Genomic DNA, 26,061 nt, shown 5'->3' on the forward strand with positions numbered 1-26,061 from the left:
TTTTAATATATAATAAATTTAATATCAAAATATTTATTATAATTTTAGTTATGATTTATATAATATTTTGATTTAATATTAAATTTCTTTTGATTATAATATTTTAATATATTTTATTTAAAATATTGGTTAACATATTTTATTATATTTTCATTTTAATTTATTATAAAATAATTAGAATATTTAATTTAACATCATTAAAAAAATAATCATTATAAAATTTATTCTTTTTTAATTTAATTATTTATTATAATACTTTTTAGTTACTATATTTACCAAAAAATTATTTTTAATTAAAATATATTTTAGAATTTTAGTAATTTAGTTAATTCATTATCATTTACTCACTTGATTTTACCGTATTGGTCAATACCTGTTTACAGGAAGTGAATTTCATAATAAATCAGTAAACAATCATATAACAATAATTTTTTATTAGTTGACAATTACTTTACATTATTTGTACATGATCATTAAATTCTCAAAAAATTTGACTTAAAGAATATATAGTATATTTCATTAAATATTTTAATTATTTAGATATTTAAACATTTTGAAATTAATTTTTAACATGATATAATATTGTTCGAAAGAAGTTTCATGAAATTCTTATCCAGCTAATTTTTAATTTTTAATTCCAATCAACAAATAATCTTCAAATCCTCCCTTTTTAAACTACACGTACAGAAAGACCCATGAATTAACTTCAGATTAGGTAGCAGTGGACCCGTCAAGTTAATTGCTTGCCTCAATTATATTTATATAAAAGTAAATATTAAATAATAAATTAAGACACAAACAGAATGAATAATGTGAGGGTCACACACAAAATGAATTCAACAAATTAGGGCTTGTCTCCCGCTCTTCTCATTTCTCTCCACTTTTTCTCTCCCGCACAGAATGATTTGAACAAATTAGGGCTTCTCTCCCCCTCTTCTCATTTGTCGCTGGTCTTTCTTTCCCACTCGTCCCCGACCAATTTTCTTCCGTCTCTTCGTCGTCTCTGGTACGCTTTTTCCGATTCCCAATCTTCCATTTCCAATGCGCCTTCTTCTTCCTTCACTCAGATCCTTCTTTTGCAGATTGGAGCGGATTCCTTTCCTTCCAGATGGCGGCGGCGGCGTGGTGGTGGTGGTGGTGGTGAGGCTTGAGGGGGAGGGCGAAGCGGTTGCGGGCGGTCCTGGATCCGAGGCGGTGGGGGCGGGAGAGGGAGTCGGGGTCGGAGTCAGGCTCGGAGGCGTGATCGGGAGGGCGGCGGCAGCGGTGGTGGTGGGCGGCGCTGGTGTGGTTCTTGGCGGTGCCGCCCCATTTCAAGAAGGGGAGGGAGAAGTTGTGGAGCGGCTGCGACTTGACCGGAGGAGGCGCCGGTGCGGTGGCCATTCCCTCCAGCTTAGTTGGTAAACGGTGTTGTAGGGAATGAGAAGAGAAGAGGGTGCGTTGGTCTGGTCTGGTCTGCTCTGGTATGGGAAACTAAACTAGAGTTGCTTCTTTTCTTTCATTCGTTGCTTAAATTCTAATGCCTTTTCCTCTTCGCATTTTTACCCTTCGCCTTTCTCCTTATTCTTCTTCTCTTCCTTTTCCTTCAAACCCACTATGTTGTTTCATGGGATGGGATCCCACTATCCTTTACTAATCAAACAATTTCCTCTTTTATAAATTCCTTTTTATCCACACATAATTAACCTACTTCTTTTTAACATGCTTTCTTTCACCTAAAAGTTTTTCATTAATTTTAAACAATCATGTAGAAAAATATATGTTCTTGTTGATACTTCTTTTATCCAAAATTACTTTTTTTAATTGTTTTTCTCAAATTCACGTATTGTTTTATCTACTTACAATTTTTAATCCTTATTTTTCTTTTTGAGAATCATATGTATCATCCTTATTTGATTTTCAATTATTAATATTTTTCATTTTCTTATTTATTAATGCTATACTTATCTTATACCTTCCTTTTTCTTTCTTAACATTCTGACAGATTGCTAGTAAGCTTGAGGTCCTTCCTGGCTCTGTTTCGTGTGGGATATGAAGAAGCCATCAAGTATGGTGGCAGAGTAATACTTGGTGATCGCCCTGTACAGGTTGGATGAGATTTTCTTTTCAAAGCATTGGAGATATATTGGATTGTACTAAATTAATGGAGACTCTGGTGCATGAACAAGATCGGTAAGTCCAAGCACTTAGTTTAATTTGCAGTTTCATTTTTCCAAAACATCAAGTGCATATTTTATTTGAGAAATATTAATATCTTTTATTGATTGAGCTACTTCAATTCAATGGAAGTATTGCAATCATCCAAGATTTTTGCTCTAAAATTGTCTAAAGAAATATTGCCTCAACTCGTTAATGCTGTCTTGATCATTGTTGAAATTATATAGTTTTAGATATTGAGGGAGAACAAAAAAAACTAGAAAATGAAACATTTAGTTGATGTTAACTGGGATGTATGACAATATATGGATATTGATATTGACAATAACCTTGGGAGAACTACTCCACAAAAGCTAGCCATTGTAGTTTGGAGAGCCCAAGGCCTTATAAACCCCACACTAAAATCTCATACTAAAGCATATATGTTTAATAAACCTACTGTACTGACTATTTTTGCTTGATTCTATTATCTTTATCTATTTTATTTTTATGCTTTAAAAGTATTAACTTGAAGTACATGCTGAATGTATTTGTATCAGTTGTATTCATCAGGGAGCGAACGTTGTGCTCAATTTTCTGAGTCATGGAATAAGATTGGTATGTTATTTGAACTGAACTCCTGGCATAATTTTTTTTTTTATGCACATGATATGTAACTGTGGAATATAGAGATAATGTTATCCTTTTATGGTTAATAATAGCATTTAATTTTCTTGAGTTAATCTTTAGGTTTTAAAATGGTATTGCTAGAAAAGGGAGAGAATTCCCTTCTCACCAAGTAGATGAAAGCTAATATGAGAAATTTGAAAGCTTGTTTTATGATAAGGGGATAATTTTTGTAGTTTTGGGTGTAATCAATGCTTCTTCTCCCCCCTCCTTATCTCTGTTTCTGTATCTCTCTTTCTCTTGGAAGTTTTCTGTGGACAAAAGAAAAGGCTAGGTACTAGTTTTTTTGGGCAGTATTTCCTTTCTTGTACAGAATTAAATTTTTGTAGCTGTTCTATATATTTTCCATGGACTGAAGCTAATTGATATCCAAGCAGAGTGTTATATTGGTCACTAGTTTAAGGATAAGGTTATTCTTATTATTCTTCTGTTTTTAGCTTCTTTGTTGGATCTGGTTGCAAACATTGGTATGGTGGAGCTTCGTGAGAAGGAGCTTGCCATATTCCTTGCTGATAGAAGATCAATAGGCAAGCCATTTTTTAGAAATGGTATGTGCTGAATACAAACAAATTTTTATTTGTCTTTTTGTTTCTGTTCATCTTACAGGATCTGTGTCAAAAACTATTCCCAGGTTTAAATAGTTTCTTTTTTACCTCCTGTTATATTTTTTAACAATGGTCCAACAAGGAACATTCTTTGCAAAACTTACAATTATACTTTGTAAATTCATTGTAAAGATTGTGTGTTTTACCCAAATCAGACTAGTTACAGGTATGCTGTTAATTCTGAGTATGTTTTTTTGTCTATACATACTTGTGTTAGGGACTCCTGAGCTTTTCCTTATAGCAGATATGTTGCATATATCTAGGTATACTTGTATAAAACTGATTTGTTATTGATTTTTCCTTCTATGCTACAAATTGAGTGTTTCATTTGCTGCTGAGAATATTTTCAATAGAGGAATTGGGAATTTGATAGAGGTGAAAATCAAATTTTTGATTTGTTAAAGATTTGAATTTACCTGATTGACCTTCTATTTGAGCAAAAATTTGTTAGAATGTAGGGGTGGTGAGAAGTTAAATCATTTTCAATTTTCCGTTACACCCACCAGCAGAGCTCAATAAGTGTGTGTGTGTGTATGTGTTAGTAAGTGTTACTTATAACTGAAATTCAATATCCGAAAAGGGGTAAAAGTTTTATAAAATTTCCAGTAATTCTACTTGACTTACAATTACAAATGGCTGTTTTGTGTCATAAATGGTAGATGAATGTTTCAGATTTTAGGTGATAAGGATCACATGTGCCTTGTCTTGACCTATTGAAAATATTAATTCAGGAATTCCATCTCTTGTTGCCATTCCTGCTGGATGTCGAGCTACTAAATGTATTAATAGGTGAGTTTTATTATAAAACCAAGGGTTGATTTGAGAATAGATAATTCAAATTTTGTAATTCCTATTTTACTTTATTAACAGAGGGTAATTCACATTTAAATTAAATTAGGTCATACAAATTATTATATCATGTGTTTAGTGAGTCTACTTGCATAAGTCATATTCTTCTGCATGGTTTAAAAAAAAAATCTACTGCATGGAATTACTATACATTATTTTCCGTGTTAGGTTTGTTGGTGAGCTTACTGTTGACAAGGTTACAAATTGGTTTGCAACAACTGTATTGGCTTTACCTCAAATTAACTACTACTCAAAGGAAACACTGGTAATTTGTTTAAACTTTAAAGGATCATTCTCTTTTTCTGTAAATATGCGTGGTATTTTTTCTTTTTCTCTAGAGCAATTTTTTTGTAATATAAAGAAATTCCTTGAATAATGAACATCTGTAATGATCATGGATAAGGGGTTAATGTAGTACAATATTGGGTATGAACAAGCTTGATTATGTTCCTTGTCTTCCCTTGAGGTTTCCCTCCTTTTTGACTATTTAATTTGGTCAGTTTCAGTATATTTTTTCCTTGAATCTCTACAGAACTAACAGATTGTTTTGGTTTATAATACACCCTTTGCTAAAATTGCTTGGCTCTCAATTGTATAAGAGGCTGTTTTTGTATGTTGGAGTAAGCTACATCACTTTTATATAAAGATAGCTTCTCTCTGCAGCATTTTGATTATAAGTTTTTCTAAACACAAATAAGATAATCCAAATCAAACGCACTTCCCTGACTCGTCACCATTCTTGGCAGCAAAAATTCATTCAAATGAACACCTTTCTTTTTAAATGCCTTCTTCAAATCTTATCTAGTCAGTCTAGCATACTCTCTTTTCCAGCTTGATGAAAACCTTGTGTAGATCATTTCATTTCCTTTTACATTTCTCCATCAACCTTGCAAAAGATATATTGTTGATTTATTTCCATGGTTGACCTCCTAGTAATAAAACCAAATTGGTTCTCTACTGAATGAATCTTGTCTTGATCTTTGATCAACTACTCTCTCCCATATGCTCATAGTGTGGCTATGATGAGCTTTACCATTTTGTAGTTGGTATAGTTCTGTATGTCTTCTTCATTCCTCTAAATAGAGATCAAAGTGATTCTCCTTCATTCATCTAGCCTTTCTTAAACCTCTACCAAATTATCCAGCATTAACCATTAAACAATCACATGTTTGTGCATGTCAAAAAGATTCAACAATGTTTTATGTTAGAATTTGAGTGCCTAACATAACCTCCACTTTTATCCCAACTCAAGATCAGCTATTTAAAGCTTCACAACAATGCACAACATGGGTGTAGTTTAAGAAGTGACAACTAATTACCTAAAAAGAAAGTGAATAAGTGATAACCAAATTCTCGTTAATTGTATTTGGATTTATTTTTAAGCTTATAGAAATATAGTTATATCATCGAATATTGACCAATATTTTTTGTTATTCTTAGACTTTGTAGTGATTTGGCTTGTCATATAGATGGTTTCATCGCGGCTGTGGCTCACACTCATGTTCTTCAGGAAGGTCCTGTCACAGGAAGGGCAACTGATGTTATTGCTACTGCAAATACTGCTGCTGAGGTGGCCTTGATGCTTGTTAGGCCGGGAAAAAAGGTAATCAATTTTAAGAATTTTTTCCCCTGTATTTGAATTTTTGTATGATTTGATTTGGAACATGTTGCCTCTATTAATTGTATGTTTGGTAGATAGGTATAAGGTCATCACTATATAAGCAATCTAGCTTAGTAAAATTAGGTTGCTTCATGTGTATTGTTTGAAGGGGTTTCTTTGCCTAAATGTGTGCCTTGTGGATTTTGATCTCTAAATGATGAAAAGTATCATGGCTATGGATATACTCCAATGAAGCTTTATTGTCAAAGTTACACTGATAGAGGTCATTCATTATTTTTCATGTGTTGTCTTGCCGATTAAGCACATCATTAATCTTGGGAACTCCTCTTGATGTCTGTATTGTTCTTTTATCTTCATTTTAAATGATATCATGCATTTTCATAAAAAAGACTTGATATTTTTGTTTTGATTGAAATTGTTTCAATAATAGGCTCTGGTAATCGATTACAATAAATGGGTAATCGATTACCAGAGAACCTTTTAATAAGTAAATTTTGAACATATGATTTTCATTGTCTAGTAATCGATTACATGTATAGGTAATCGATTACCAGACTCTTAAAAACAAATGGTTCCCTGAAATTTAGTCATCAACAGTTAGTGAGGGATTCATCCCAGTTAGTGACGGATAAAATCCGTCGCAAATTGTGACGGATTTAATCCCTCACAATTTGTGAGGGATTTAATCCCTCACAAACTGCGAGGGATTAAATCCCTCGCAAATTGTGACGGATTCTACTTAATTAAAGTCATCACAAACTACAGTTTGTGACGGATTTAATCCCTCACAAATTGCGAGGGATTTAATCCCTCACAAATTGCGACGGATTTTTATTAATTTCTAAACATTTATTATTAGAAATTAGTGATGGAAATTATACTGTTTGTGATGCCTTAATTCCGTCACTAATTGTGACGGAAAAAATAATCCGTCACTAAATATTTTGTGACGCCAAATTTTGTGACGGAATCATTTCCGTCACAAATTCCGTCACTAATTGATTTGTGACGGATTTTATCAAAATTAGTGACGGATTTGTTCCCTCTCTAATTTTAATTTTTCTAGTAGTGTATTTCCAATTTTACCCTTGTATTTTGGGGTGTTTAGGACTTAGAATTTATTTTCTTTTGTATTTCCCATTTTACCCTTGTATTATGGGGTGTTCTAGATGATTAGGGTTTTAATTTTGGGCTAGGGTTTAACATTAGGAGGTGACGCATTTTTTGGTGACCTTGGACCTATTTTTGGTGTTAGAAAGGCTTAGGCCCAAGTGGAGGGCAAAGGTTGCATGGTCTTATCATGCACCTAGATATAGCCAATCTAAACCCATAGATTCCATCCTTGGCCACCAAGTTGCATCTAGGGTTCATTTGCATTTCATTTGGAATGCATTTGCCTACTCCAAATGCAACCCTAGATGCCCCCCTCCTATAAATACCCAACACCCCACCACTTGTAAATACTTTGGATTATATAGAATTTGAGTGAGCCTTTTGTGCCTCAAATCCTCTCCTTAGTCACTAGGTTAACTTTGGCTAACCTTCTCCTATCTCCACCCTTGGAGAGTGGGAACCCTAGAGTGGCCTCCATTCACTTTTGGAGTGAGCCAACCTTGTGAGCACCAAACACCATCCCATAATCACTTCCGCCACCTACAACCATTTCACGCCTAGCTTCCCTTGTCACCATAAACCTCCCTTTTGTCTACCCTTTGGTGAGCCTAGATCATGGGCAAGGTGTCTCCCTTCATCACACTATCATCAACCATGGAAGGAACTCCCATATTTTAATCTCATTGAGAGGTATTTGTAATTATAAAAATATGGAGAAAAGCCTAAGAAAGAACAAAAGAGTGATAAAGACAAAAGTAACAGTAAGTCTAGGTCTTATTATAAAAATATGGCAGTGTGTGAACCCCTAATACACTACAAGAATTAGATATGCAACAAGTTCCTTGTCCATCTGGAGTGGGTAGTTTGATATATACAATGGTGCACACAAGACTAGATATAACATATCTTGATATAGTCAATAGATTTCTGATAAACTCAAATAGAGAATATTGGAATATTGTTAAATGGATTATAGGTTGAGAAATAACCTATATGGTTTAAAGTAGAATCAAGACAATGGTATCAAAGACAATGTTTCGACTAAGAGATAGACTTAAACTAGTATTGGATAAGAGGTGGTGGATGAATGTCTTGAGATTGCTTGTATTGAAAGTCGTCTTGATAATGTGGAAATCAAGTGGTGTGTCTCGTTAATGGTGAGCTAGGTCAGGCAACATTTATTGTTGATGTGGGCTAATGGTAATGCAAATATCTAAAACTTATTGGCGATGATGGTGGTTATGCTTTAAGAGTCACTATTGAATACTCATGGATTACAAAGGTGGCTTCCACTGAAAGGGGGATGAAACCACAATCCTTTGTTTGAGAGGAAGATTGTTGGAGTACATACAATGTCCCACAACATCGAAACGCGGAGAAACATGAATTTATAAATATATGAATATCCTTATAGGTATGAAACCTTTTAGATGATGACCAAAAGAAAATTCATGAAAATTTAAGCTCAAAATAGACAATATTATACTGATATAAAGACATATGTGTTGAAACCCCCCAATGCACAACAACTTTCTTCGTGTCCTTGGATGAGTTACGGTTAAAATGCAAAGTGTTTAATGTGGTCATAAACACCAATAGTTGCTACATGTAAAATTATCTTTTTCCAATTTATATAAGTATTGAAAGTTGAAAAATAATATTTGTTATTTTTATCTTGATAAATCATAGAAGTAATTGTTTTAATTAGGTTATTAGTTGAATTTGTAATTCATTAAGTTATGAGCATCTTAACTCTTCTAACAATTCAATTATAAATAATTTTATGTACAAAGGAGAGACATTTTGTATATTTATAAATTAATAATATAATTGAAATTTAAAACAAAATTATAAATACTATGGTTGGCCCATGGATTTTTTACTAAAATATTTTTTTTTTAAATAATTACCCAAAAAGTATTTGTTCCAATTTATTTACACAACTAGCACCCTTTATTGTTCACGCTAAGAATTCGTAAAACTGGATTCAAAACGGGCCGTTCTGCTATCAGAACGGGCCATTCCAAATGATAAAAATAACACATGATGAGGTCGTTCTCGTTAAGAACGGGTTGTTCTAGATGATAAAAATAACACATGATGAGGTAGTTCTCGTTAAGAATGGGTTGTTCCAAATTCAAAATTAACACATGACCAGTGGACTCAGACATTATTTTTTGGTTCGATTTTCACTTATCAAATACCAAAACTCAGACATTATTTTTTAGTTCCTATTGTCACACCCCTGGTCACACTAGGAAGACATATCCAAATATTGGTCATGGATTTAGTTCCCGCCACCATTAATTGTTGTAATGAGTTTTAATAAATTTATTTAGTTATATTTATAATGTTAATATTCAATAAATTTAATTACTTGATGTTAGTCTCTAAGACTACATTGTGTTTGTGTTGAAAGGGTAGATTGTTTTTGTTGCAATGTTAAGTTTGAAGCTAGATTTAAATGAGACACCTTTGAAGTATGAAGTTACAGTGTCTTAAACTTGAAAACACGAGATGAATATAATGGGACCTTGTGCATTAAAAGTAAAAATGCATAACATTAAAATTCATATTACATTAACAAAGAGACATAGTGCATTAAAAGTAAAAAATGATAACATTAAGATAGAGTGAATTATATAAGTTTTTTAATCTTCGTAATGGTGTCCAGTTCCACAATGAGGGTGATGCCTGTTAGGGCCTAGATTACGCCGTGGAGGTTGTTGCAAACGAATGCCTTCTGTAAATTATGTTTTCTTGTGGGGTCATGCTGTGTGGAAGATTTGATACATGTTGATGAGTCTCTTCATACGATCGCATGGAAGTTGCACCAGTTTCAAATGTTGTGGAAGTCCTTCGTTGTTGATGGGTCCTTGGATCTTGTAGTAGTCGTGGCACAGATAGGAAACAGATGGAATTGGCCATGTACCATTCCATGTATTCTTGTGTGTGAAATCAATGTGTGCTCACGTCTATTGTTCCAAATGTCGATCCATTGAGCATGTCTTGTAACCCAATTTTCATCTTGCCCTCCCCTCATGTCAATTTTGTGCATGTTATCCAAATTATTGGGTGGAGAAGGGACATCCTGGAAAAGACGAAATTGCAATTTCACTCTATTGGATTGGTGTCATTCAACAATTGCAAAACAAATAATGGGAGTACATGATGTCCATATTTGAGGTATTTGACAAGTGAAAATCGAACCAAAAAATAATGTCTGAGTCTGCTATTTATAGACATCAGAAGTGGCCACAACAACCCGTTCTAGTTCCACTGGTCATGTGTTAATTTTGAATCTGGAACGGTCCGTTCTTAACGAGAACGGGCCGTTCTGATCCATTCGTTATGTGTTATTTTTATCATCTGGAACGGCCCATTCTGATAGCAGAACGGGCCTAGTTTTATGAATTCTAAGCGTGAACTGTAAAGGGTTCTAATTGTGTAAATAAATTGGAACAGATGCTTTTTGGGTAAATTGTTTTAAAAAAAATAATATTTCAGTAAAAAAATTCTTGGCCCACCTTCTAGTACCCTTAATGACCTACATTTGCATTTGTTCCTACTTGAAATTAATTTATCACACTTTTCATTTTCTCATTAGAAATTTATTTATTAGATACCAATTCTTATAAGAATTAATTTTTGGAATTGATGATTTTATTTAGCCCAAGTTTTATAATTTGTAGATGTTAAAGATTTGTATTCTATTGAAAGACCCGAATAACAAAAGTTCGACGAAGTTTTACCTATTATATACATGTTATTATCCAAAAGTCACATGCTCATGGAGTTTTGCTATCAAGACTTATTTTTTGAGTAAGTAGATCCTTACCCACACACACATATATATAAGACTTGATTACCAAAGACTTCCAATTGTTTTTTTTATTTGGCATTTAGCACAAATCGTAGTACACTTTTGCTTATCAATATTTTTTATTAAAATTTTTGACAATGGTATAAATCTAAATTTGTAGGTTCATGTTTGACTTCGACTCAATTTACAAAAAAAAAAAATTGAGTTCAATTTTCTTTTTTTTGCATTAGTGCAAAAAAAAACTTTTATCATTAGAGATTTAAGATCGGTTACAAGATACCTAATTTTAAATCTGATGCAATGACATAATTAAAATTAAATCAAATACTTTCTAAATTGATTGTTGAAAAATCAATTTAGAAGTCACTTTTAAAATTAGTTATATGATAACCGATTTTAAAACCCCTATAAGAGCCTTTTAACAACCGATTTAGAAAAGTCACTTTTAAAACCATTTATCTAAATAAATAATTTTAAATAGGATTTTCTAAATTGGTTGTTTTACAATTATTTTTAAAAGGAAATTAAAAAGTGTCCAGTTTGTGTTTTCCCTCTCACTTTATGTTCTCTTTTTCTTTCTTGTAAAGTTCTTCTTCTCTCTCAAGAATCTTTGTTCTCCTTTCTCTTGTTTTTTTTATTTTCGTCATCCCATCATCCAAGGTTGTTGTTCTGCAACTGTGTCTAGTGGTCTCTCACTTTTTCTCTCCCTTTTTCGTGTGTTTTGTTACCTTACTAGTAAGTGTTTCTCTTCCTCCAAAGGCGTGTTGGTCCTGAAGGAACACAAATTTGATTCTTCTATGAATGGACTTGTCCCTATTCCTCAAGTTTTTACCTTAGACGAAATTGATGCTAATGACCTTGTCCTCGTCTTCTTATTCTTCCAGATTCAACAAGGGGGCTAGAACTCGAGGGCGTACAAGGCGGGTGAAGAGCTTCATGGGGTGTATTTGGCCATTGAGGAAGAGTCAAATCGAGCGAAGAATTTGAAATCACAGCCAATGTGGGAAAAAAAAGGGATGTTCTAATAGAATGATACAATGGTTATGGAAAAGTGCATTGGGCTAACAGAAAAGCTATAGAAAAAGTAGGGAAAGGGTGACAAGGGATGAAAGGGTTCAAACATGGGGGTGGAGTAGGTGTTGTCAAAGTTGTTGAAGCCATTGTTCGAGTTAAAAGGTTTGTTTTGGGTGGGGAGCTTTTCAATATTGTTGCATAACATACTTTTAAATTATTTTATTCACAAATGATTTTAAAAATCAAATCTTTAAACCAATTCTCAGTCAACTTTAAAAGTCCAAATTTAAAAAATTGACACTTTTAAAATTAGACAAATAATCAATTTTAAAAGTCAAAAAATAACTAATTTAAAAAAATCCCACAAATTATATTAGAATTTGAACATATAATTTTAACTATTATTTGATTATTATTCAATAATATTATTCTTGAAATACTATATTTAAGAGATTATACGTGAAAAATTGTAAATTAAGTAGGATGCTAAAAAAGATTAAATTAGTGTGAACACATCACAACATACACTATATGCACACATCTCAATAATGCGTTGTCACGCATTCACCTACGAATATATTATAATAACATCAACAGTTTAAGTGACTCCATCCTACCGAACTAACCCAATCATTTTCGCACCTAAAACGCCAACTTGATCACAACAAAATGGGATAATAATCCCTCCACTAATATCTCAGGATTTTTCACTTATACTAGAAAAATTCAGTTCTACCATTAGGAGTGGTACAGTTGGGTATAGACATACCATAACCTTGACATGCATTACCAAGCCACATGTGGAGTTAGCCCACTGGTCATCCTCAAGAAACCACACAACCTTTTTAGGTACTTAGTTAAGAATTGTAATCCTCAACCTACTATCTTACTCAACCACTAACTAAAGACCTAAAGGAGATATCAACCCACCTTAAAATCCAATCCAAAAGACACACCTACTCAAAGAAGGTTTTCTACCTACGGTCTACTCGATCACCACTCCAAGATTCCCTATAAGAGATCTTCAATTTTCAAAACATTTTTCTCTCCTCAAGTCTTAAGTTCATCAACTTGCCTTAATGTCATACCACATTTTCAACATCCACACTTCATGCATACATCATCTATATACATCACGTCTAGTCAATACACATAGAGATCAACAACCTCATACAAATATACCACATACATATGCTCATCATCATCCAACACCATACAAACATCTATATATGTCAAATTCAATCAACATACATAGAATTATTGATGGAGTAGGCAAGTGAAGTGAAAGAACTTGCTTCCTTTTCCTTCTCCAAGCTCACGAATCTTCTTCCTTGATGAAGAATTCTGGACATGGAGCAGTTTAGAGGACCAAGAAGAGTGAATTCCTAAGCTAAGATGGAAGCATCCAAGCTAGAAACTCAAAAGAGTGCTCACGAACTAAGCTTAGAAAATAGAATTCCTAAGGCTAAGACTATGGACTCTTTGGGGTGACTTTAAGAGAGACTTGGCTGAAGTGTATTTTCAGAAATCTCATTAAGGTTCAAAGTGCTGAAATATGAAGAGAGATGTCCAATTTATAGGCTAAGGAAGCAAGCATCATGGTGCCAACTCAAGGAGCACAATTGGCATCAAAAATTTGAATTTCAAATGGGATTTGAAATTCAAATTTCTTGGCAGCCCCAGGTGCACGTCCAAGAGTTGATTCCATGTGCATTAAGGTTGCATTTAGAGTTAATTTGATATTAATTTGGGTGGTCCATGTGCAGCACCATGTGGATTAGCCCATGTGCACCAAATGCAACTCAAATTACTCCTAAATGTGACCTTAATTTTAGCTAACTTTGCCTAATTAAACTTTCCCTCTATATTCCTATTCTAATGGCCTAAATACAATGGCCAACCTATCACAAACATTAATAAATAATAAAAGAAACAAAATAAGCCCAATATTGGGTACCAAAAGCCCAAAGGCCCATAAAGCCCAAAAACAGGCCCAATAAGCCTATGGCCCAAAAATGCTAATCTATGTGGTCCAAAATACAAGACCAAAATATATGAAATCTATACTAATATAATATATACAACATAGCAGAAAATGGATGTCTCAAGGTGTGGCCCATGTGAGAAGCAACTTGGGCCTTCCAAGCCCACTAGACCCATTGAGCTCTAACTAGCCCAAATCTTCATGTCTAGTTCATTCCTCTTGGATCCTTCAAGATATCACCTCTTTCACTCCTAAGCATGATTCCATCATTCCCTCCCTCTTGAAAATTATTTTTCCTCAAGTCACGAGGGTCTATATGATAGACATCATCACCTTCAATAATAAAATACCATGCATGAAAGGTGAAATATTCAAATGGTAACAATGGAGTATACACCCTAAGAAATGTCCATCTATAAATCCTATCAAAGAAATTTACACTAATAAACTTGCTAAGGTTAGGGGTACGATCCTTATCTAAACAAAGTCTATGTGTGTAGCTAAAACCTAGAAATGTGGTGAAATTAAGACTAAAGAAATTGAAAATTTTATCCCTAAAAACAAAAACATCTTGCCTAAGGTATCCTAGATAATGACCTAGGAATTCCCTAGAAAACAAAGAAAATACTTCTAGAAAATTGCCTAAACAAGTTTGGACCATATTGTTTGTTAGATAGTCATGAGAAATTAGTGTCAAATGGAGTTTTGAAGACTCATATAATCTATATTTGTCTTGTAGGGAAGGAATCAATTTAAATTCAAGTGAAGATGAACTTCCCATAAAATCAAAAATAGAATATAAGGCATTACGAGATGTATCTATCAAACAATATAGACCAAAAGTTGGGTTCATTATTAGAACAACTAAGGTGGAAGGAGTCCTAAAGAGATGAGGGCTATCTTTCTTGGGCACCTCCAAGGAAGTAGCACAAGGAATAAAACTAAGTGTAGTACACTCCTTCTTCAATACATCTTGAAGTTGGGATTCTTTTTCTTTTAAAATATTTTGTTCTAGAATCTCTACTTCATAACTAGTGGTAGCATAAGGGCAAGAGTTAAGGTCTTTATGTAGGAAGAGAGTATTTTGCAAATGGGTTTTAGTGATAGAACAACTCTCTTCATTCACAAGTCCTTTAGAGGAGATATTTTCCTCCTTACTCTTTTCCAAGAGAAATATCTTTTTTCTTCTTTTTCCTTTTCTTTTCTCAATTTTATTTTTGCCAAAAGTTTTTTTCCTTTTGTTTAATAATGCGAATTTCTTCCTCCAAAATTGCAAGTTGTGCTTTTCTTTCAAGTGTTTCTTTTTCTTTTGCTAACATTTCTTGCTTTTTCCAAAATTTTAGTGTTTTAAGCTCTTGAGTAGGATGTGAAAAACTTTTTGGAGAGCTTGAGTCACTACCACTTGAGGAATATTTTCTCATGATTAAACAAAAATAGTTTTCAAAAAAAAGTTTTCAAAAATTCCTAAACAAAAATGGGCTAAAGATTACTAGTTTAATGTAGTTCTAAACAACACTAAGCCTTTGGAACCTAGAAATTGTTTCCCCTAAACGTCAACGAGAAAGCATACAACAAACTTGACAATTAAAACTTTCAATTTGCAAGCTTAAAAAAAACAAGAGAAAATGTGAAGCAAACTAGTCAATTAGTTAATTTTAAAGTTTTAAAATGCAATGAAAAAAGAAAATGAATTTTTATTTTCAAGGAACAAAACTAAACACTTAGAGGTCTAAGTATACAAATGGCACTATCAAGGGAGGTGAGCTACTAAGAGTCACTTAATAACCAAGCCTTTTCAAGTGGAAATTACTAAACCCCCTTATATTAGCTTCAATTCCAAAAATCTTTTCACAAAAACTTTAATGCTTATGATTTTCTTCAAACAAAAATTTTCTTGAATTCTATCTAAACGTGAAAATTAACAATTATACAAGCTAGACGCAGCTATGAACAACAAGTAAAAGAATTAAACAATAGCAAAGAGTAAAGATCAAAAGCTAGCCGGATTCCTAAGGGGAAACTTGAAGAACATATGAAATTTTCAAGCCACTTCCACTAGAACTACTCGTGAGTGAGCTATTAAGATTTAGATATACCTGACCAGCTTCTAAATACAGAAATACAGAAAATTGCAAGAAAATTAAAACTACCTAAAAACATAAATTTAGTGACGGATTTTGTGACAGATTTTTCCAACAACCAATTTTTGTCTCTAATCCTCCTCCTTGCTACCTGCACAATTTAGACACCAAAAACACAACAAATAATGGCTGCTCACAATGATTAGGAAGGAACACTCTTGTGAAATAATTTTTAGAAATTCTAGGACAAAATTTTGGTCAAATTTCTAAGTGCATTGGCCTTAGAATTAACAATCCTTCTTTTCTAATCTTGTTGAGCCAATGTTTGAGTTTCTTGCAAGGATTTGAAGCCACTTCCAACACTGGAATTTTAGAAAGAAAACTTGACAAAAATAAAAAGCACAATTGGCAAGCTTATACCAAACAAAGGAATAATTGTATATTGACAAGACTCAAAGAAAGCCAACAAAACAAAGCAAGAAATTAAGACTCTCAATACTTTTATCTTCTCGACTTTTGATTTAAATTTTTTTTTCTATATATAGATATTTTTTTTTAATTTTTCTTTTCAAATTTCTTTTATAATTCAAGGAGAAGTATATTTGCCTTTTTCTAGAATTTTTCAGCCACTACAAGCACATATAGGTTCCGAATTTTAAAGAAAAATCAATTTGAAATTCAAATTCTAGTGCATGCTTTTGGTGTGTCCTTGAATTGATTCCTTTTCAAGTCAAATCTTTTGGAAACTTTTTTCGTTATTTATGAATGATTTTCTAGATCCAATTAGGTTCAGGTCATGCACTAAAATTGATTTAAAAAATTGGCTTACAATTTGGATCACAATTGGAAGAACCTTGAATTTTTTTTTATGATTTTCGGAAGCAAATTTAAAATTGAAAACTCATCAAGACATCATAGAATCCTAACACTAAAGAATTCACCAATGATCTAATGATGAATATGAACTCAAACATGTAAAAATAAAAGCACCAAAGCACTTATGATCAAAGACAAGTCTCGGCCAAACTTAAACATTACTCAAAAAATTTCAGCACAAGATCAACCAAGCACATCTTGAATATATTTTACAATATAAGGACTAAACATGACCTAAGACAAACTTTAGATTCAAAAATTCAAAAGAAACACATGCAATTGAATGAAGATGACCGAATCAAGCAAACACAAAATGAAGAAGACTCAAATCAATCAAAATTGGCACAAGTTGAATCCTAACACATTGGTGATTGCGGATTTAAGCAATTTGCAATCAAACCACTTGGATCTATCAAGAATTTGTTTCAAAATTATAGATCCACAAAGGAAACTCAAAATGTGACAATTTAGAACACAAAATATATGAAATCTATACTAATATAATATATACAACATAGCAGAAAATGGATGTCTCAAGGTGTGGCCCATGTGAGAAGCAACTTGGGCCTTCCAAGCCCACTGGGCCCATTAGGCTCTAACTAGCCCAAATCTTCATGTCTAGCTTATTCCTCTTGGATCCTTCAAATATCACCTCTTGCCCTCCTAAGCATGATTCCATCAATTATAGAACTCATACCTTTACTCATGTTCATCATACAACATTCCAAAACACACCCATCATCCAAGTATCCTACGTTCGATGCCATTGAGGTAGGAAACTCTCTGTCTCACTCACACCTAGCATCATCCAAACCATATCCAACGTGGTCGAGTTGAAGAAATCCTGGAACTTCACGTCTAACATGGCAAAACCCACACCTGACCTCTTATCAGGCAAAAAGCCTATACCAGACTCATGCTTGACGTCAAGTTAGTGGCACGTAATGTCCTCCAAGTAAGGAGTCTCTATCTTGATCACGCATGACGCCACCCAATTAGGGCTCAACACCACCAAGTTACAGACCTTCTTGCGTTATCATGTTCGACACCATTCAAACCACCCCCGAAGCCGACCCAAGTCAAAATGAGTTTTTCCCTTCACATCTAATGCCATCAATTCTACGCATGACATGATAGAGACAGAGCCCTCTGATTGGAATTGCGCTCAACGCCACAAAGGCGTGCTCGACATGGTATCAAAAATTTGCGAATGCAAACTTCAAAAATTTCCTCCATCTACTTGAAATAAAAAAAATCTAACACATGCATACACATCTTATAACTCAAAATTCACCAAGAAAGAACACATGCAACTCCAAAGGAGATCAAAATCATCAATTATGCATCATTTTCCTAACCTTCACCAAAATCGCCACCAACACAACCTTCAAAATTCGAAAACCATCCAATTCATATAACAATCGAGAATCCTACTCACATGCAACACAATCAATCAATTAACCATTCATCTTAACTTCTCTTACCTCAATTCCTAGCCATCAAGATAAAGAAATGAGGATGAGGAAGAGAAGAAGGAATCCAAAGTCTCTAAAGAACTCGGCACGAGACCGAACTAGATTCAAGCTTCAAGAATGTGAATCAAGACATACAAGCAAGGATTAGGGATTATTGTCTCAACCCGAAAATTTCCGATCTCGCGACTAATGGTTTAGACATCCTTTTAAAGATCTCATCAATTAAGGAATGCCCGGACACCAGACTAATCCTTAATTAATGGTTTTAAAAAATGAGTTCATGGAGTCGCCACCAATGTTTTACTCAAAACATTGGAAAAAGAAAAGATTTTTAAAAGATCCAATAATGGCCTTGATAACTAGAATTGGGTTCGGGGGTCGGTTACGTGTAAGGAAGGTATTAAGCACCCTTACAACGCCCTAAATAGGTACCCTATGATGAAGTTAATGCGATAAGAAATAATAAATTAAATATTATATCCCCTTTTATTGATGATTATTTACATGATTTAAAATTTAAATTAACAATTGACTCTAAAATATCTACATGATTGCGTTTATGCTAGCAATAATTAAAATAAAGGAAGAGAAAAATAGAACAAGGGATTGATGAATAATATCTCGTAACAAGCTTTATTAGATCTTCCAATATTGAAATTGTAGGTGCTTTATGGCAACCTTTCACACTACACAAATGCCTCACAATACTCAAGAAGTACAATAGGAGAGAGAGAGAGAGAAAAAGAGAGAAATTTCGAGCTCTAGAGAGTGCTGAACGAAATTTTCGGGGTCCCCAAAAAATGTGGCCGAGATTCCTATTTATAGGCTTCTGACAGGGTCCAGAACGGCCCGTTCTGAAATTCGGAACGGCCCGTTCTGGATCTGGCCGTTATGTGTTAATTTAGTGTATTGGAACGGGCCGTTCTGAAATCAGAACGGCCCGTTCCGGAGGCGCGTTTAACACATAAAAACCATTCTGGAATGGGCCCGTTTCAAATGAAAAATTCAAGCCTTTTTTGTTATTTGGAACGGCCCGTTCCAATTTAGGCTACTAAAACTAGCTTTTTTTTGGGCTTTTAGCCTCCTGATGTCATGTCTTGATATTTCCATGATTGGGAACTCCTTTTCTTGATAATAGACGTCCATTTCTTCGTTTGTATGCCCCCGAACGAAATTGGGTGTCTACAGCTGCCCTTCTTTACTTGTCCTTTGGAATAGTAATGTGTTGCTTTTCCAAAGGCAAGGAAAGACGTAGACATTTCGTCCGGGTCTTCTCTTCGTCTCTTTGGTGCTTCTGCATTGTTTCCCTTGTGATAATGTGTTCCTTTATTTGTTGCTTGTTGAAGAGGGAGTATATTATGAGCTCAGCCTCTCCAGGCTGGACTGATATTTAGGGCTTCAGCCGGCCCACTGATGGAAGCTCGACGATAATCCCGATTTTGACTTCGAGGAACTCGGCGGTACCCTCGCTATCGTAGTATTTTCGTAGCCTCTACAGGCCGTAGTGTTTTCGTAGCCTCTACAGGCCGTAATATTTTCGTAGCCTCTACAGGCCATAGTATTTTCGTAGCCTCTGCAGGCCGTAATATTTTCATAGCCTCTGCAGGCCGTAGTATTTTCGTAGCCTCTACAGGCCGTAGTATTTTCGTAGCCTCTGCAGGCCGTAATATTTTCGTAGCCTCTGGAGGCCGTAGTATTTTCGTAGCCTCTGCAGGCCGTAGTATTTTCGTAACCTCTGCAGGCCGTAGTATTTTCGTAGCCTCTGCAGGCCGTAGTATTTTCATAGCCTCTACAGGCCGTAGTATTTTCATAGCTCTACAGGCCGTAGTATTTTCATAGCCTCTACAGGCCGTAGTATTTTTATAGCCTCTACAGGCCGTAGTATTTTCATAGCCTCTCCAGGCCTTCTGCCGGTGATGGTGATGTGATTGCCCTTTGACCAGGATTGTTGGTAAGTGGTGCCCTTGTGCTGGTAGGCAAAGGAGTAGATGGTTGACAGAGATTCTGGTGTTGCCCCTGCCATGTGAGTATTGTGATGCCTCTCCAGGCGCTGCTTGTGATAGATTTTTTTTAAATTCATTTTTGTTTAGCTTCGGCTCTTTCATGTTTGAAGCTTGCCTTTTTTGCTATTTTTCTAAATGCTTCGGCTTTTTCAATATTTGTGAAGCTTTCCTTTTTCTGATGTTTTTGCTTTTTTATTGTCATCATTGGTGGAGAGATCTATTCCCATGATGATGTTTGTTGAATCTTTATTGATGAGTATTACTTTGGAAGCCACTCCTGGCTCTGGTTAGGAAGTCAATCCTGGTCTTGGCATTCTCTTAGATCATCCTTCATTCGATTGAGGAGTAAGGCGTGATGGCCTTCTTCATGCTTGTGGACTTGATTATTCTTCCTTGTCTGGTTCTATCCCATCTTGTTGTTGACATGTCTTTTGTTTCTTGGTGGCTATATGAAACCACTTATATGGAATGCCCTTGTTGGGGCTATGCTTTTTGACATGATCTTGGCTTTAAGGCACTATCAAGTTATTGATCCTTTTTTACGAGTGCTTTGGCCTCTTGATTCCTCCAACAAGTGATGGATAGACACACACAAAGAATGCAAGAATGCAAAAGAAAATGCAAAGTAGGAATGAATTGGATTTTTTTTTTGAATGAACTTATACCCTTTTGTGTACGCTTGTGCCATATGCATGTTATGCAATGATGCTTCTATGCTAGTGCTTAAAATGAAAATTTATTTTTACTTTCAAGAAATTAATCTATGCGCATTGATCAATGACATGGACTGTTAGCCTTTAGCCCTGTCGAATTCAGTATTGCTTCTTGAACCTGAAGTTTGTGTAGTTCGGCCCTCTTGCTTGTACCGGATATGATATGTTAGCCCTTTGATTAAGTGTACCTAGACTCTGTTCTAGGACACCTCCATCTTCTCCTTGTGAGTATTCACTGTGCATATTCCATGTATCTTTCAAATTTATCTTAATGCCATATAGGTCAAGAGGAAAGAGAGGAAGATGATATATATATATTTTTTGTAAAAGTTTTGGTAGAAAGGATTTTTTCAAAAATGGTTTATAGAAGAATGGCTGGCCGAGGTAGGCTAGTGGTTTAGGCTGATGAACAAGCACATTCAAAGTGAGGAAATCATTTTTCACGTTAGCTTATTATTTCCTTCAGAGTTAAGCGATGACTTGGGATTACATATTGATTAAATGATCTTCTCGAGCCGCCTTTCGATTTTCAGCTCGGGATGCTGCTTTGTCCTAACTTTTGCCTAGGTTACTTGAGATGTGTTCCCTAGCGGACATTTTCTTTTGATCCTTATTTTTGCCTAGACTACCCTTGTTAATTGTGGGTTGCCTAGCAGATTTTGCCCTAACTTTTGCGCAGCCCCCTTAGTGGGTTCCTGCCAGGCTTTTGTCTTTGCAGCATTTGTGATCATTTTTCATTCCTTCATTGAAGGGGGATGCCCCCTGGCACTGATTTCGTTTGGAATTTTATCCACAAGTCATACCAAGTTTGACTGATCTTTATGTTTTTTTTTATGGTGTATAAAGCCATTGTTTCTAATGACGTCCTTATTTCAAATGTACTTGTTCACTTAGGGTTTGTTGACGAGGCTTAGAGTAGATAAAAGGGAGAAGAGAAATAAAGTAGAAAAGTGTATGGCATTAAGATATAATTGTCAATTTACACGTGCCCATTTAATGTAGCTTGAGGGCCCGGGCATGCCCCAAGTTCGTGATTCGTACACAAAGAAAAAGAAGGAGGTTGCCCCTTAGAGAGGCTTAGGTCATCTAACTGTAGAGCTAGTCCTCCACTTGCTTGGATGTGGGGCTTCAGAAGATTTCGTGTAGAGGGAGGGCCTTTGGCTTCTTCTCTCATGAAGGTTTTCTCAACCCGTATCTTTCCTGAGATGTAGGAATGGGTAGAAGCGATGATAGAGCTTTCTATGAAATCTGAAGAGGAACATTCAAGCTGTCTCTTGATTTTCAGCTCGAACAAATATTGCTTTTTTTTTTTTTGCCTAGAACGCCCTTTGCGGGTTTTCATTCTAGCAACTTCTTAACAAGCAATGCTTCTCTCTTGTTGAAATCACCTTTTGAGAAAGCTCTAATCGTTTTGCCTTAGTGTTTGAGAGATTCGTCATCCTCAGGTTCTCTTTACTAGCTTGCAACTCGTTAAGAGTGTGGATCCATCCATTCCCTTTGGATTTCACGGTTGCACGACACGACTTTATCCTCTTAGGGTAAGAGTTGGCGTCTTAATGATTGTGGAGTTCTTTACCCTCAACTCTTTATGCATGGCTTGTTTCCATTACTTCCGATTAACGCACATAGGTTAATTTCCCTTTTTATTCTTATTTATTCTTTTACAAGGAGGGATATGTTCTAAATGAATGTTATGCAGAATGTAGAGAAAGTTGAGAATAATAAATATTAGTCTCATTGATTTGTTTATTTGTGAATGCTTAAATAGATTTCAACAGTATTAAGTGAGAATCTATATTAGATTCTAAGAAGACTTACTTCGACAAACATATCAAAGCAAGGGCCCAACCATAGTATTTTTTTTAAAAAAAATTGATTTGGGCTTTTTTTCTTTATAAAGCAGATACTGTCGTATATTAGAGCATTCACTTTTCTTAACTTTCTACACATAGGCAATCTAATCCTCCTTAGCTAATAAAATAAAATGAATGAAATTAATGAACTAATCTAGAATGCATGTCCTTTTTTTTTGCCTAATCTTTATCATGTTTCTATTATCTAAAGGGGAATGATGCATGGTAAAGATGAGACTACCTATATTGATTTTTATTGATTCTTTTTTTTTTTTTTTTTTACAAAAAGGAAACTACATAAATGATGCTAATGGAATGCTGACCTAAGAATGTACAAAGGGGTATAAAATTTTATTATTATTTTTTATATTATTTGTTTGCCTATTTTAAAATTCCAATCCACTCTTATTAGAACAAAGTAATACAAACAAATGCACACACATATGCTCAATCAACGTACACCCACGAACGATCATGATCAAATCCTTGGTCTGTGGTCCTTGTCAAGAAAAGTGCTTTGTATAGGATGGTACTAATCTCACTGGTCTTTAAGGCCTCCAAGGTGCCCCCATTATAGGGACCCAGTATCTCTGTCACCGTCACCTGGCAAACTCTAAGGTCTGTCGCAGTATTTCGGGCTAGAGTAACCGGTTATCACCTTGAGTGTGATTTCCGACAAGGCTCGCAGGCTCCAAGGCCAAACTTGGGCCGGTCGTACGTCAACCACTCCCTATGTTTAATACCCTCATGCCCTCGGGTGTAGGGGGAACTGTTGTGTGCAAAGGTTTGCGTACAATTTTTATTCCAAACAAGTGCTGAATTTAAACAGGCAAACAGATATGAAAGCCAAACAAATAAAACAAACAAAATAAAGCGGGAAAAATATTTAAATTATTATTTTTTATTCTATTATCTTCATCAATTAAATGGGCCTGACCCTCTTTAAACTTCCCCAGTAGAGTCGCCATCTGTCGCAACCCAAAAATTTCCGATCTCGCGACTAATGGTTTAGACATCCTTTTAAAGATCTCATCAATTAAGGAATGCCCGGACACCAGACTAATCCTTAATTAATGGTTTTAAAAAATGAGTTCATGGAGTCGCCACCAATGTTTTACTCAAAACATTGGAAAAAGAAAAGATTTTTAAAAGATCCAATAATGGCCTTGATAACCAGAATTGGGTTCGGGGGTCGGTTACGTGTAAGGAAGGTATTAAGCACCCTTACAACGCCCTAAATCGGTACCCTATGATGAAGTTAATGCGATAAGAAATAATAAATTAAATATTATATCCCCTTTTATTGATGATTATTTACATGATTTAAAATTTAAATTAACAATTGACTCTAAAATATCTACATGATTGCGTTTATGCTAGCAATAATTAAAATAAAGGAAGAGAAAAATAGAACAAGGGATTGATGAATAATACCTCGTAACAAGCTTTATTGGATCTTCCAATATTGAAATTGTAGGTGCTTTATGGCAACCTTTCACACTACACAAATGCCTCACAATACTCAAGAAGTACAATAGGAGAGAGAGAGAGAAAAAGAGAGAAATTTCGAGCTCTAGAGAGTGCCGAACGAAATTTTCGGGGTCCCCAAAAAATGTGGCCGAGATTCCTATTTATAGGCTTCAGACAGGGTCCAGAACGGCTCGTTCTGGATCTGGCCGTTATGTGTTAATTTAGTGTATTGGAACGGGCCGTTCTAAAATCAGAACGGCCCGTTTCGGAGGCGCGTTTAACACATAAAAACCATTCTGGAACGGGCCCGTTTCAAATGAAAAATTCAAGCCTTTTTTGTTATTTGGAACGGCCCGTTCCAATTTGGGAACGGCCCGTTCCAAATGTGTGTTTTAGCCTTCTTTAAAGAGCCTGGAACGGCCCGTTCCGATTTTGGAACGGCCCGTTCCAGTTTAGGGATTTAGGCACTTTTTGTAAATTGGAACGGCCCGTTCCAGTTTTGGAACAGCCCATTCCGGGCTACTAAAACTAGCTTTTTTTTGGGCTTTTAGCCTCCTGATGTCATGTCTTGATATTTCCATGATTGGGAACTCCTTTTCTTGATAATAGACGTCCATTTCTTGTTTGTATGCCCCTGGACGAAATTGGGTGTCTACAATTATCACATATCATTATATCTCATGTCTCATATTCATTATATACAGATGAGACATGATGAGACAATTTGAAAAGTGAATATGAGACATGAGATATAATGATATGTGATCATGAGACATGATAATGTGATATAAGAATGCATAGAGTCTTAATTTACATGCATCATTTGCATAAATGTTTTTAAGGGTACGATATGGAATACACTGCTAGGGAAGGCCCCCTTGTGTAAAAGCTTGGGGATTAGTCCTTGGGGATAACTCGATTTGTAAGTCCCAATCTCGTCCATTATGTGCATGGAATGTATCTTGCGGCTTAGCTATCTCGACTAGACTCTGGTAGTATGTCCTTCTAGTGAGAGTGCGTAGAGGGTGTGACCTGGCATATACTCCTAGACTACTCTACGTGTGTTTCTAGCGGCAATGCACCATGTGATGTGTTACTGGCACCACATGCATGATAATATGTAGTTCGTGTCCATTACATGTTCATTTTAATGTTAAATGTTAAAGTGATTTTAATGTCTTGGATGAGTGGGATGTGATATTGTTGTTAATCCATCTATGCTATGTATATATACATGTCTTGTTTGTGTTATGCTATTCGATGTGTATTCCTACACCGTGAGCCAGAGTGAGATGTTTCTCATTCCTTTTTCTTTTGTGTTGTTTTCCTTTGGTTGTTGTACAGGTGATCATCAGCATGAGGCTGAGAATGTTGGTGATGAAGCTTAGGCTTCAATGTTGGGTTTCGCTCTGATGGGACATGTGATATCCGGACGTAGATAAGATTAGATTAGGATATTATTGCTATTAAATTATTTTGAAAACCTTAGCCTTATTTCTTTTGTAATTTTTGCTGATTATGTTATTTGTTTAAGTTATGGATGTGGTGCTCTCTATCTGAATACGTTTGGTATTTTAATAATGAAAGATTATGTTATTCAAATTTTATTATTTGTGTTATGGTATGCAAGGTAGAGGGTGTCACAGTTGGCTCTATGGTGAAAACTGAAGTGGCTTAGAGATAACATGTTGCCATTACCAGAACAACCATTAGAGGAACAAGTTCATGCCCATGTTAGGGCATATGTATTAGGTTTGATTG

General features: G+C 35.0%; 1 protein-coding gene across 6 annotated transcripts; it reads left to right on the forward strand.

Annotated features, from left to right (window-relative positions):
* The first annotated feature begins 1,318 nt into the window (after nt 1-1,318).
* Nucleotides 1,319-25,907, forward strand: LOC145951668 (uncharacterized). 6 transcript variants are annotated; one of them, XM_083063392.1, is made up of 8 exons: nt 1,319-1,460; nt 1,982-2,169; nt 2,694-2,751; nt 3,258-3,368; nt 4,157-4,214; nt 4,443-4,539; nt 5,785-5,877; nt 25,645-25,907. In XM_083063392.1, the coding sequence occupies exons 4-8, from the start codon at nt 3,290-3,292 to the stop codon at nt 25,711-25,713; spliced, it is 396 nt and encodes a 131-aa protein (XP_082919518.1). In that variant the 5' UTR covers nt 1,319-1,460; nt 1,982-2,169; nt 2,694-2,751; nt 3,258-3,289; the 3' UTR covers nt 25,714-25,907. The 6 variants fall into 6 exon arrangements, with proteins under 6 accessions (XP_082919518.1, XP_082919522.1, XP_082919521.1 ...); XM_083063396.1 differs by having other exon boundaries at nt 5,744-5,877; nt 25,645-25,701; XM_083063395.1 differs by lacking the exon at nt 25,645-25,907 and adding an exon at nt 11,716-12,104 and having other exon boundaries at nt 5,744-5,877.
* Nucleotides 25,908-26,061: the final 154 nt, after the last annotated feature.

This window comes from Cajanus cajan, chromosome 9 (genome assembly GCF_000230855.2).
Source record: "Cajanus cajan strain Asha chromosome 9, NIPB_CcT2T_4, whole genome shotgun sequence".
NCBI classification, from domain to species: Eukaryota; Viridiplantae; Streptophyta; class Magnoliopsida; order Fabales; family Fabaceae; genus Cajanus; species Cajanus cajan.